The 13198-nt window shown below is 49.0% G+C and overlaps 1 protein-coding gene across 3 annotated transcripts in view; it reads left to right on the forward strand.

The window, feature by feature from the left end:
- The window catches only part of COL15A1 (collagen type XV alpha 1 chain), a 103066-nt gene that overhangs the window by 24199 nt on the left and 65669 nt on the right, over nt 1-13198 (forward strand). For all 3 annotated transcript variants that reach the window (XM_033858339.2, XM_033858340.2, XM_073806331.1), the window contains 3 exons: nt 9531-10078; nt 11446-11520; nt 12987-13067. In XM_033858339.2, coding sequence (XP_033714230.1) covers nt 9531-10078; nt 11446-11520; nt 12987-13067 — 704 coding nt within the window. The remainder of the gene's footprint in view (nt 1-9530; nt 10079-11445; nt 11521-12986; nt 13068-13198) is intronic.

Genomic DNA, 13198 nt, shown 5'->3' on the forward strand with positions numbered 1-13198 from the left:
TGGTTTCCGCACTGGGGTTTCAGGTGAGTTACTTCTGCTCTCTGGGGCTTGATTCCCTTTGCCAAATGAGAGAATGAGCCCCACCTTGCCTCTCTCCCCCCTGGAGAGGGAACAGGTGAGAGGATGCTTCGAAACCAGAGAGGGTGCTGGTGGGTGCAGACTTCTTCCTGCTGGGGCACCCAGCTGGGCCCAGCTCCTTCCAGCTGCTAGGCAGGGTAACCAAGCTGCAGGGCCCACACCTTGCCAGGACTCTGACCACCTCCAGGCCCCTTCAAAACCATCGTTTTCTCACTTGAGGTCAGAGGCCTCAAAGAAAGAGAGAGAGGAGAGCTCATACAGTAACTTCATTGAGCAGGAAAATTCCTGCGCTATATATGAAAACCGGAAAAGGGAAAGAGGCGTTCTAAGTTTGCATGTAGAAAAATGCTCTTCTGTAATTCAGAAAAATGAGGTCTTTGATTGTTGGCAAGCCCAGGTCTTCCTTCTAAGTTGATCCAGGATTTTTTCCCTGGCAGCAAAACAGTTCTTTTTTCTAAGAAATGCATTGGGTGGTAGGTTTTTCTAAGAACCTCTTGCATCTTTGCTGGGTGTGGATTGAGCCCCTGCAGGAGGAATTCTGCTGCGTCCATTTTCCTCGGGAAGGGAGTCAGGTAGATCTGGGCGCCTTCAGGGACTCCAGCCCGGGTGCGGTGATGTTTCCTCACAGGCAGAGTTATGACATTTTCCTGGGCACAGTGCTCCCCACCTCCAGCCAGGCCACACTGTCCAAAGATGAGGACATCTGTAGGGGGAGAGCTGGATTTGTGCTGGTCCCCATTGGAGTCATTCCTTCCAGGCCTGAAGGCTGTGGGCTGAAGGAACCGGCAGTTAAGGGTGGTTAGAGAAACTGGAAAACAGATGGGAGATGAGGATGCAAAACTGAAGACATTCAGACCTGGCAAGGGCCTTTGGAAACCATCTGATTCAGGCCTCTCATTTCATGGACGAGGAAACTGAGGCTCAGAGAGAAGGGACTGCTCGAGATCATACGCTGCATTGGTGGCAGAATCTGCCTCCCAGGCTGGGCCCTGTCCACCATTCCATGCAGTGTCTGAGAGGCCATGGTGTGGAAGTCCAGAGCGCAGAGTTAGGCCCAGCCAGGCAGGTGGGAGCTACAGGAGGACATGCCTTAGTTTACTGGGAGAAAGAAGACTTAGAATTGCCCAGCAGTGGCCGGGGTTGTCCTGGGGGCGTTGAGCTCCTGGACAGTGTAGATGTGCAAGCAGAAACCAGATAGACTTTGGTGTGGAGGGATGTGGCAGAGGAAACTCCTTCTCCAAATGGTGAGCAGTCTTTCTGCATAGAGTCTGTGGCTTGGTGAACTCCCAGCAGGCAGCAAAGGAGGCACTGGGGACCTCCTCTCTCCCAAGGGGTGAGTGCAGGGAAATCCAGGGGAGAAGGGGCCCTGCTGGGGTCCCAAGGGCAGTCATCCCCACTTTACCTACACACTTAGTCTGCTGGCTCCATCAGGGTTGGAACACCTGGACTCCCTGAGCCCTGCCCCCAGTGGGAGCAAGAGGAATCAGTGAGTCCCCGTTTGAGCTGACTGAAGTGTTCTGTAGTCTTCACAACGGCAAGTGGAAATGGGATGTGGGGAAGGGACACCTTTTGCTTTCCCAGGCAGCCGGTGTAGGAAAGGGGTAGAGGATGGGAGGGAGGCACCAGGGTTCTAGGCCTGGCTTGTTCACAGCTCCCCACTGACCTCAGACCTGCTCTCTTGGGTCACTTCCAGACCTGACTGTGATTCTGGCACAGGTGGTGACCCTCGCAGCTGCAGCCCAGGAAGCCTTCCTTGGGTTTCATGGATGCAGTTCTCCGTGTGGCCGCCAGGGGCCGCTGCTGTGCACGTTCCTGGAGTGTCCTCAGCCACCCTGTCTGGCTTCTCTGCAACCCTCTTTGACCTAGAGCCAGAGGAATGCTCCTTAGTCCCTTGGGGCTTTAAATGCTAACAAGCGCAGAGCACTGGGCTCAGGTCCCAGATAATCATCTGTGAGATGGAGCTTTGCAAAGCCAGATACAGTTCCCTGAGGAGGCAAGGCTCCAGAGCCCAGGCTAGCCCAGGCTAGCCCCAGGCACTGCCTCAGGACCCCACAGATGGAAGGGCTGAACCAGCCCATTACATAGAAGGAGAAACTGAGACCTGCCTGGGGAGGAGAGATGTCAGCTGTCCTGGAGAGGAGGAGAGGGAAGGGTTCCAGTTCTTCACCTCCTCTGGCCAGGTCACTGTCATCTCTGTGGAAGGAAAACCTGAACCCTGCCCTGTTTGTTTCTTCAGCACTAGGATTCTGCCCTGGTTTCCATGGAAACTGGCTTTGGACCCCTGGGAGGAAAGTTGCACCATGTGGCGACTGTTCACATTTTCCTCTGCCCAGTCCGCCTCTAAAGCCGTCTGATTCCCTTCCCTGTGCCCTCGGGAGGGGCTGCACCAAAGTTGTGCTTAGGAGCCCAAACCAAAGACTTGAGGAAAGTGAGGCCCAGTGGCATCTCTCTATTTCCTTTCCTCAGGCCACAATGCCAAGGGTCTGCTCTCTGCCAAGCCCTGATGTGGGTATTTGAAGGAGGGAGTCATGACTATGGCTCTGTGTATAGGGTGGGAGAGGAGCTCCAGTGTCTTGGGGTGCAGCTGAGTGAGCTTAGAAAGATTTGGCTGTGAGAAGATACGGGAGGATGTTACCGATAGAAGGAACAGCCTGAGCAAAGACGGGGACAGGAAAAGGGAGCGAATGAAGCAGTGAAGCAAAAGGTGTCTTGAGTGGAATTTCAACTTGATCCTGAGGGCGCTGGGGAGCCATTGAAGGCTCTGGAGCTTGTGAGTAGCATGAGTGGAAGACTGCTAACTGAGACACCTAGATCATGAGCTTCTTGAGAGCCTACATTCTAGGTTCAGCTCCATATCCCCAGCTGCACATAAGGTGTGAGGTGGGGGCTTTATGAATGTTATCAAATTCATGAACTGGAAAAGTGGGTTGAAGAACCTCCATTGGAAATGAAGCTATCCCTATGCATTAATGAAGTGAAAGATTAAGACTGAGGTCAGATGTCCTATGAGATAAGTAGTTATCTGTGGCGAAGTGTGGCCACCTCCCACAAAGGGCCCCGAGGTTCCTGAGGCCAGAGAATTCTGCAGTCAGTCCCCCATTAGCACTGCCCCCTCCAGTCTTGCCCCTCAAGGATGGTGAGCTGTCTTCCCACCAGCTGTGATCTCCACCCCTAGCTTCCCACCCAGCACAGAGCCATCCTAGGACAAGTGTATGGACCAAGTTGCTGGGCCTGTTTGTCTTGGCTCCCTGGCTTCTCTCCCCTCCCTGGTGGCTGCCTGAGCAGGTGGCCTTCCTGCTGGAGGCCAAGGAGAAATGAGCCAGCAGGCCCAGGCGCAGCCCTGAGCATGGGTCACTCCAGGCCAGGGGTCGCTCCCTGCCACGCCACGCTGTGGGACCATGCGTGTGGAGGGAGTGGTGGTTGCTGAGAGCATGGCTGGGCCGACTTGGACTTCCTCTAGATTGTGGCTTGGCTCCCCCTGTGGCCGACCCAGTGGAAGCAAGGCCTGTTGCCTGATGCCTGCACGCCGGTCCTGTCTCATGGCTGAGGTCTGGGCAGCGGGGCGGGGGGGGGGGGGTAGGATTAGGAAATGATCTCTTTGCAGACTTTGCTTTTTGCTAAGCTTATACCTTTGAATCAAACAGAAGACCAGTTTCTACCATTTGTTGAGCACTTGCACTTTTCCTCCATCATCTCATTTGGTCCCCATGTGTGAGATGGGTGGGATGTCCCCTCGTCAGCAGTAAGTTATCTGCCCAAAAGCTGCCCGCTTCGTAATTGGCAAAGGCTGGATCTGAATCCAACACCAAGGTAGTTCTCCTCTGCAGGCTGCCTTTTTTGCCCACTGTCCGGCTGGCCAACCAGTGGTCTGTGCCTGGCAGGGCTGAGGCAGCTTAGGGGTCATGGGAGGGATACCAGTTCCGGGTCATCTGTCATTCCAAGTCACCCCTAAGGCAGAATCACACCTCCCCTCTGTCTATCCTTGCTTCACTGCTCCATCTACTGCTTTCTGGCTGTGTCTCCTCGTCCTGGAACTCTCTCCTTGACCACCCATTTCCCTGTCTATAAGATAAGGAGATTGGATAGATTGGTGATTTTTTTTTTTTTCCCAAACCAGAATCCTCCTGGAACTAAGAATTCCCAGAATGGCCACATGGAAGCCTGGGCTTTACTGGCCATGGCAGCACTGGGCTGGTTTAAGCAGGTTTCTGGGTGGGAACCCCTCAGCCCCTGTCCTTGGGTACCCTGGAACCCCAGCTGTTCCTTGAACGCTCAGGACACCACTTAGAAACAAGCCGCTGGATGAGAGGCCCTGGTCATTCACTCCCTGTGGAACCACACATTCTACAAACCTGGAGTATCCCACCAGAGAGGGACTTCTCCTCCTGTTCTCAGTAGGAGAGAGAGAGGAGCTAGAGGAAAAGCTTTCACTGGATTAAATGGAGAAGAAAGCGAAGCTATCAGCAGGGTACTCATGGTTTTGTTTGTTTTTATCTTTAAACTGTGGAGGGGAGGAAAGAAATCTCAGTGGGTTGCTTGCTTTTCTAATTCTTTTCTTTTCACTTTTTCTTCTTTCTATAGAGATGGGCTGTATTTGAGTGAGGAGAAACATGAAGAAAAGGTTTTATACTTTCTAAAAGGGGATGTAGGGTGTTAACATCTTTAAAAATATGTAAATGTCTTTATTTTTCACATCATGTACTTGGGGTAAAATTCAAAAAGTAGAAAAGAGTATCCAGTGAAAACAAAGTCTCCTGTCATCTCCCAGCCACCAGCACTGTTCCTTGGAGACAATCTCTGGTCCCAGTTTCTGGTGTATCTTTCTAGATGTATTTAATATATATATTAAAATATATTTTATATATTTATGTATTAATATATGTATTTCCAACTGATAGCAATTCTATTCTGCACCTTGTCTTTCTTATATGTTTGTTTCTAGTTAATACATCTTGTTTCATATTAAAACCTAAGGAACCATACCTTTTTAAAGGCTGCATTGTATTTCGTTGTATGGGTATATCAAAAGTTACTTTTTTTTTTTTTAGAAATTTATATATTTATTTGTGGCTGTGTTGGGTCTTTGTTGCTGCACGTGGGCTTTCTCTAGTTGCGGCGAGCGGAGGCTACTCTTCGTTGTGGTGCGCGGGCTTCTCATTGTGGTGGCTTCTCTCATTGCGGAGCATGGGCTCTAGGTACACAAGCTTCAGTAGTTGTGGCTCGCGGGCTTCAGTAGTTGTGGCTCACAGGCTCTAGAGCGCAGGCTCAGTAGTTGTGGTGCACGGACTTAGTTGCTCCATGGCATGTGGGATCTTTCCGGACCAGGGCTCGAACCCGTGTCCCCTGCATTGGCAGGTGGATCCTTAACCAATGTGCCTCCAGGGAAGTCCCAAAAGTTATTATTTATTTAACCATTCCCCAAGAATTCCAAGACAGAAGGTTTAGATACATTTAGATACATTTTAAACAATACTGCAATGGATATTCTTGTAAGTGCTTTATATGTCACATTTGTAACTGTATCTGTTCTAAAAATTCATAGATGTATAACTGCTGGGTCAAAGAGTACATATGCACTTTTACTTTTGATAAATATCGTCAAAGTGCCCCTCCTACAGTTGTTGTGCCAGTTTACAGTCCCACCAGCGATGCATGCGATGGCCTGTTTCCTCAAACTCTTGCTAAACAGAATATTATCCAACATTCTGATCTTTGCCAATCTGATAGGGAAAATGGTATCTTCATAATCTTACTTGTTATCTCTCTTGTTCTGAATGAAGTTGAGTATTGTTTCATATGTTGAAGAGCCATTTTTTTTTCTTTTACTGTGGAAAGAATTTCCTGTTCTTTGCCCATTTTTCTGTTGGATTTTTGGCCTCCTGCTTATTCGTTTGTTTTGTGTATTAGCGTAATTCATCTGTTGCCTGTGATATATGTAGCAAATATTTTTGTCCAGGTTGGGATTTTATTTGACACTGTGGGGATTTATTTTTGCTATGCAGAACTTTAAAAATTTATGTGTTGTTAAATTTAATGAAATTTATAAATCTTGTTATTTTTGCCTTCTGGGGTTTGTCATACTTTAGTTTCTGTTTTATTGCAAGTTGCAAACTGGACAGAAAAAGCATTGGATTGAGAATCAGATCTGCTTTTAGCCACCAGATCCCTTCCCTCCTTTAACCTCAATTTTGCCTTCTTTCTGTAAACTGAAGGGGTTGGACTTCATTCATTTATTTGTTCATCTTTTCATGCATTCATTCATCAGCACTGAGCTGGATACTGGGAACACAGAGATAAATGGTGTGGTCCACGTTCTTGTGGTACAATGGGGAGAGAGACAAGTGACCCAACAGGGACCTGCAGTGTGCTGGGAGTGGAAGTGGAAGACCTCAGTATATATTGAGGCGGCATCTGATGCGGGCCTGGAAGGAGATGTAGGTCAGGAGGTGAAACAAGAGATTTCATGGGAGGGAGTCTTGGAGAATGAGGAGTTAGTTATTCTGGTAAAAATAACTGGTGGGGTGAGGTGGGGTGGTGGCAGAGGGAAGAGCATTTGACAAGGAAGGAAGGGGACCTGTGATGGCCTGGGGCACTGGAGGGAGGGCGTCGGAAGTGCTGGGTAGTCAGAGTGCGGCTGGGTCTAGACCACAAAGGCCTCTCCAGCCAGGTGCCCAGGCTGCCGCGGACCCTGAGAGCACAGATGGCCAGAGAAGCCTTCTCAACATGATCAGATTTGCCCTTTGTTGAGGATGGGACAATCGTTTTCATTTGAGTGTTGTGAAATATTTTCCATGGCATTTTTATAAAGAATAGTACAAGGAATACTTTTGAATATCATCTAGTTTAAGAAATAAAAGGCTTCCCTGGTGGCACAGTGGTTGAGAGTCCGCCTGCCGATGCAGGGGACACGGTTTGTGCCCCGGTCCGGGAGGATCCCCCATACCGCGGAGCGGCTGGGCCCGTGAGCCATGGCCGCTGAGCCTGCACGTCCGGAGCCTGTGCTCCGCAAAGAGAGAGGCCACAGCAGTGAGAGGCCCGCGTACCACAAAAAAAAAAAAAAAGAAATAAACATCATCACTGTAGTTGAAAAGCCCCGTGGACCACTCCCCAAATCTCATCTCTCTACCTCCTCTAAATATTGGCAAGAACATGCTTCTGGTGGACATGTAAAATGGCACAGTTGCATCTTAATGATAGTTAAGATAATAATTGCATCCAAAAAGAAATGATAATTATGGTATATAATGTAGGTGTTAGCTAATGCTAGGGAAGTAATCATACTGCAATACATAATATAAGTATCATATCAACACTTTGTTCACCTTAAACTTACACAATATTACATGTCTGTTATATCTCAATTTTTTAAAAATGGCACAGTTGCTTAAGAGAACAATTTAGCCACACTCAGTGAAGTTGCAGATGCATATACCCATATCATCCAATAATTCTACCCTAAGTGGTGGAATTACCTGCACAGGTAAGCACAAGGAGATGTGTATAAGAAAGTCCATAGTAGTAGTGGTTGTAATAGTGATGGTAACCTCACTCATCAGCAGAAATGTGAACTAATCCATAGTGGCTTATGTATACCTAGAGTACTGCTGTGAAAATATGAGACCTGGAACCACACGTCTCAACAGGGATAAATCTCAAAAATACAGCGTTGAGTGGAAAATAAAAAAGTTCCAGAATACATGCAGCATGCCAACATTTATATGAGGTTAGTAGACAGGCACAGCAGTGCTGCATTCTGTTAGAGACATATAGTCATGTAGTAAACACACAAAGGCATGCATGGGGATAATAAACACCAGACCCCCAGAGTGGCTGCCTCTGGGGCATAGGCAGGGAGAATAGGATCAGAGAGTCCATGAGAGCTTCAGCTGAGTTGATATTTTCTTTCTTAAGTGGAGTGGTGGGCCCATGCCTGTTCCTCATGTTATTCTTGTTCTAAAAATGTTAATAATATATTTTATTTAGCCCAGAATTTCCCCAAATTATCATCTCAACATGAAATCAATCTAAACATATTAAACAAAATGAATATCTTACATTCCTTTTTTCAAGCATTCCTTTTTCAAAATCCAGTTTGCATCTGTTGTCCCGCCTGCAGAGCTCCTGCCCACCTCTCTCTGGGACCTGCCTTCCTATCTCATCACCGCAGGTGCACAGGGGTGCACGTCACTGCAAGCCAGCCTGCAGCCTTCTCCCAGGGGACAGTGGTTGGGTGGACCAAGGCTCATGAACCTGGGGTCCTTTCCAGGCCACCACAATGGAGGCCTATTATTTCTCCCCCCAAGGGGTAGTGGTTAAGAACACACCTCATTAGTGGGATGCTCTCCTGAGGGGCTTACCTTGGGCAAATTTCTTACCTTCTCTAAGTTTTCTCTGGGGTAGAATGGGGATAATAGTACCTACCCTCATGGAGTTGTTGTGAGGAGTAAATGAGCTAGCTAATGTATGTGAAGAGATTAGAGCCTGATAAGAGTGAGAGCCCGGGGAATGCGGGTGATGCTGACCATGATGACGACAGTGACAAAGGGCGATGACGATGATACGAATTTCAGTTGTCCTAAGGTCTGAGAACACTTGGTTTTGTCCCTGCTTTTTTCCCCACACCCTGAGGCACTTAAACAGTAGACCTCATTCAAAATAAAACAAAACAAAATAAACCTATCCACTTTTTAAAAAATTAATTAATTTATTTATTTGGCTGCGTCAGGTCTTCGTTGCTGTGCATGGGCTTTTCTCTAGTTGCGGCGAGTGTCGTTTTGGTGTGTGGGCTTCTCATTGCGGTGGCTTCTCTTGTCGCGGAGCACGGGCTCTAGGCAAGCGGACTCAGTAGTTGTGGCTCGCGGGGTTAGTTGCTCCGCGGCATGTGGGATCTTCCCGAACCAGGGCTCGAACCTGTGTCCCCTGCATTGGCAGGTGGATTCTTAACCACTGTGCCACCAGGGAAGTCCCAAACCTATCCTCTTTTAAAGAAAGAAATGGGGAAAAAAATCCTTAAGTTGATGGGGGAACACTGTAGGGATATTCTAGGAATATTTTTAAATGTTTTCCAAACTGCTAATCATGACTTGTTCATGGGTAATGATATCAATTCAGTAGGTTGTTTCCAGCATGTTTTTAATAAAACAAAAGAGAAAAAGAATTGTTAAACAGAAAGGAAAATATCATAGTGCCTGGTAAGTATTAAAAGTAAATAATGTTTTATGAAACATCTGTTTCGCTGTTACAGATATATATTTGTAACGTGCATATTGGGTGGCCATGTAAATGCATTTCTTATTGTCGGTCGTTGTCAAAAAAGTTTGAAAAACAATAATTAAGACACAACAGTGGGGTTCCTGAAGGATCCCATTTCATTCCTGAATTTATGTCTTCCTCATTTCCAAGCGTAGTCGAATATATATGTGAAGCATGGCCTCCTCTCTCCCTCCCTGCAGAATTGGCTTCCCAGGGCCACCTGGACCTCACGGAGCTCATCGGCGTCCCGCTGCCCTCGTCCGTGTCCTTTGTCACTGGCTATGGTGGCTTCCCGGCCTACAGTTTCGGGCCTGGTGCCAACGTCGGCCGCCCGGCCAGGACCCTCATCCCACCCACCTTCTTCAGGGACTTTGCCATCAGCGTGATGGCGAAGCCCAGCAGTGCCCGAGGCGGCGTGCTCTTTGCTATCACAGATGCCTTCCAGAAGGTCATCTACCTGGGCCTGCGGCTCTCAGGAGTGGAGGACGGCAGCCAGCGGGTCATCCTGTACTATACGGAGCCCGGCTCCAAGGTGTCCCACGAGGCTGCCGCCTTCCCGGTGCCCGTGATGACCCACAGGTGGAACCGCTTTGCCATGGTTGTCCAGGGCGAGGAAGTGACCCTCCTTGTGGACTGCGAAGAACACAGCCACGTCCCCTTCCCGAGGTCCTCCCGGGTCTTGGCCTTCGAGCCCAGCGCGGGAATCTTCGTCGGCAACGCAGGAGCCACGGGGCTGGAGAGATTCACTGTGAGTCCGAGCCCTGCCGATCAGGGGGGCCTCTGGACACCGTGCGACAAACACAAGCAACTATTCTTGTTATTATCTTATTCTTATGTCCTCAAAGAGGCATGTATGCTGGTGGGAGAAAGCTAGGCCCAGAACACAAAACCTAGATTCCAGCGCTGAGTTTTCAGTGTAGCTTGATGATTTTAGACAGTATCTGGATTCTCTGATCTTCTCTGTGTTCTCTTATCTATAAGTAGGGATAAGAAAACCTAGGCCACAGGGTTGTGGAGTCATGTGAGCTAGCCTGTGTGAAAGCACTTTGTATGTTTTAAGGCATTATAGAAAGGGTAAGGTTTGTTAGATCCTTCAGTGATTTTATCTTTGGAAAAGGGTGGCAGTTGCATGTAATTTCTACAAAGGTGGAATAGCTGGGATGCCAGAGTGTGAGGTAGTTTCTCTCTCTCTCCTTTTGGATAATGCGACTTGAAAAAGATACCGGAAAACTGATTTTGCTGTCAAAATGGTTTTTTTGTTTTTTGCGGTACACGGGCCTCTCACTGTTGTGACCTCTCCCGTTGCGGAGCACAGGCTCCGGACACGCAGGCTCAGCGGCCATGGCTCACGGGCCCAGCCGCTCCGCGGCATGTGGGATCTTCCCGGACCGGGGCACGAACCCGTGTCCCCTGCATCGGCAGGCGGACTCTCCACCACCGCCACCAGGGAAGCCCAAAATGTTTTTTATGAATAAGCCATTCTAAAGCAGATCCCTAAGTTACTGTAGTTATTCATTTAGTCAGCACTATTCTTACTGATACCTTCCCAACTGATTCAGGACAGGCCTGTGGCCTGGGGTTTGGGTTTATCTGTAGGACAGTGGAAGATGGATTTTAAGAAGTTAAAATCCGATGAATAATTTTGTAACGCTTGCTTGGGGATAGTCGTGGAGAACGGGCTGTCAGGTGTGGAGAGGGGAGGCAGAGTGGAAGCAGGGAGGTTGGTGGACACCTACTCTGGGGACAGTTCCTTTCAGCTGGGAAGCATTGAGCCATGGGGGAGAGACACTTTCTGGTGCGGAGGCGTGCATTTTAGGGCTCGTTGTTGACAAGCTGGGGACCTGGGGACCAGTTAGGAGGCTGCTGTTAGTCTACGCTTTGAACACCATGCTCTCCAAGGACCTCTCTAGTTAGTGGGGCTCATAGTACATTGGCCCAAGGAGCACGCCCCTGAATGAGAACAGGTCTGGAGGTGGCTTGGTTTCCTTGTCACGGCTCTGGGCGGCACTCCTCACACCTGTCCTTTCACGGCTTCTTCTCTGTTACAAAAAAGTCATGTTTCCCACGGCTGCTTGTGCTGTAGACGTGGCCTCTGACCCCTCTGCTTTTCCCTAGGGGTCTATACAGCAGCTCACCATCCACCGTGACCCCAGGACTCCCGAGGAGCTGTGTGAAGCTGAAGAATCCTCGGTGAGCCCCCACCTCCCCCCGGCAGCCAGAGAAGCTGGCGCCCAGGCAATTTTTCATTCCCAACGTCATGGAGTCTCTGAAATCTCTCATCTTGGCAAGCACTGCATCAAGTCCTATTTTGGGCTTTTTGGCTCTATTATTATTTTTAAGAACTTCAGCCATGTCTTTGGTGTGTGTGGGGGAGGAGTTGCGTTTCTTCTAAGGTGTTAGGTTCTTCCGTGGCCGTGCCAGTCAATGGCGTGGTTTCCAGACTTCCTGCCAAGGAAGGGTGTCAGGATTCTAAAATCAAAGTAAAAACTCTAAGACATTCTGGGTGTAAATTCTTATAAAAGCAAAACTAAATTTAGCTTTTATGCTTGGCAAATGAATCAGTTCCTCAGCTGGGGGGCAGTGGTGGTGGGCAGGGGACAAAAGATGGGTCCTTTCCCCCCTCCTTCCCTCCCTCCCCCCCGCCAGAATTGACTGAGCACCTGCAAGGTGACAGACCTGGGGAGATGCTGGAGATAAAGGGATAAACTGGGAACTGTCTCTATCCTCCAGATGCTCACACACACCCAAACTGCAGTGACAGAGCTGAGTGTGAGTGGCCCTCAGACCCAAATTCTAGAGGTCAGGTAGGACAGGAAGGTGGGGGAGGAGCAGTGGGAAGCCGGTCAGGCCGGAGCTGATGCCTGACCGGTGACAGGCAAGTGTCATCCAGATGAAGAAGAGGTGTTCCCGGCAGAAGCCATGGCAATAATGCAGGAAAGGCAGAGATGGGCAGAGCGTGGCGTATTCCTAGAGCTTCTGCCCCTCTTTGGGTGGTGTCAGCCCCAAAGCTAAAATAAGCTGATTTTATTCATTTAGTAAAAACTGCTGCCAGTGTCGTTGGAAAGTCCCTCCAAGGTGGAACTTGGATCTGTGAGAATGTTTGCTCTCCTTGAGGCTGTGATCCCAGCCTGGCGTTCGCATGACGCTGAAAGAAGGGAAGCTTTGTGTGTATTTATTCCTTCATCTCCGTGTTGCTATTGAACAAACAGAAACAACCCAAGGGTCCACAAATAAGTTACAAAATCATGGCATACGGTGTCTTGGCTGCCATTAGGGGGCTAACCCTGAAGACTAGGTAGCAAAGGGAGGATGTATTTCAAAGGTAACGACTCCCAGTGAGGAATTCTGGCGACAGTCGCACAAAGAGGGGAGTGCCTTTTGATCGAGATTGAAGGGCACCTGGGCAAAATGCAGGTAGGTATGTTACAGAGACTACACTGATTGTAGTTTTTTGTTTGAGCAATAAAATGTGGAAGGAAACAGAAAGAATAGCCAAGACGTATGCTGTCTTCTCCATCCCACTCCCTCTGTCTCCATCCATCTCCATCTCTCTCTTTCTCTTTCACACACGCACCGTTCCTCCACAGGAGTTCATTTCTGTGACTCCGCAGTTGTAAACTGCCCCCCTCTGCCCAGCATGATTTGTCTCCACACAGGCGTCAGGAGAGACCAGCGGGCTTCAGGATACAGACAGAGTAGCTGAGATCTTGGAAGCCGTCACCTACACTCAAGCCCCGGTGAGTACTGGATGCTGTGCCATGTCCTCTTAGTCGGCTTTTAGGGGGCTAGGCGATATCAGAGAGTCCTGGTCTGACGTCTCTGTTCTCAGAACTGTGACTTCATTAGACAGTTCACCTGGGGAGGTCAG

The sequence above is a fragment of the Tursiops truncatus genome, chromosome 6 (genome assembly GCF_011762595.2).
Source record: "Tursiops truncatus isolate mTurTru1 chromosome 6, mTurTru1.mat.Y, whole genome shotgun sequence".
In the NCBI taxonomy this organism is placed as follows: domain Eukaryota; kingdom Metazoa; phylum Chordata; class Mammalia; order Artiodactyla; family Delphinidae; genus Tursiops; species Tursiops truncatus.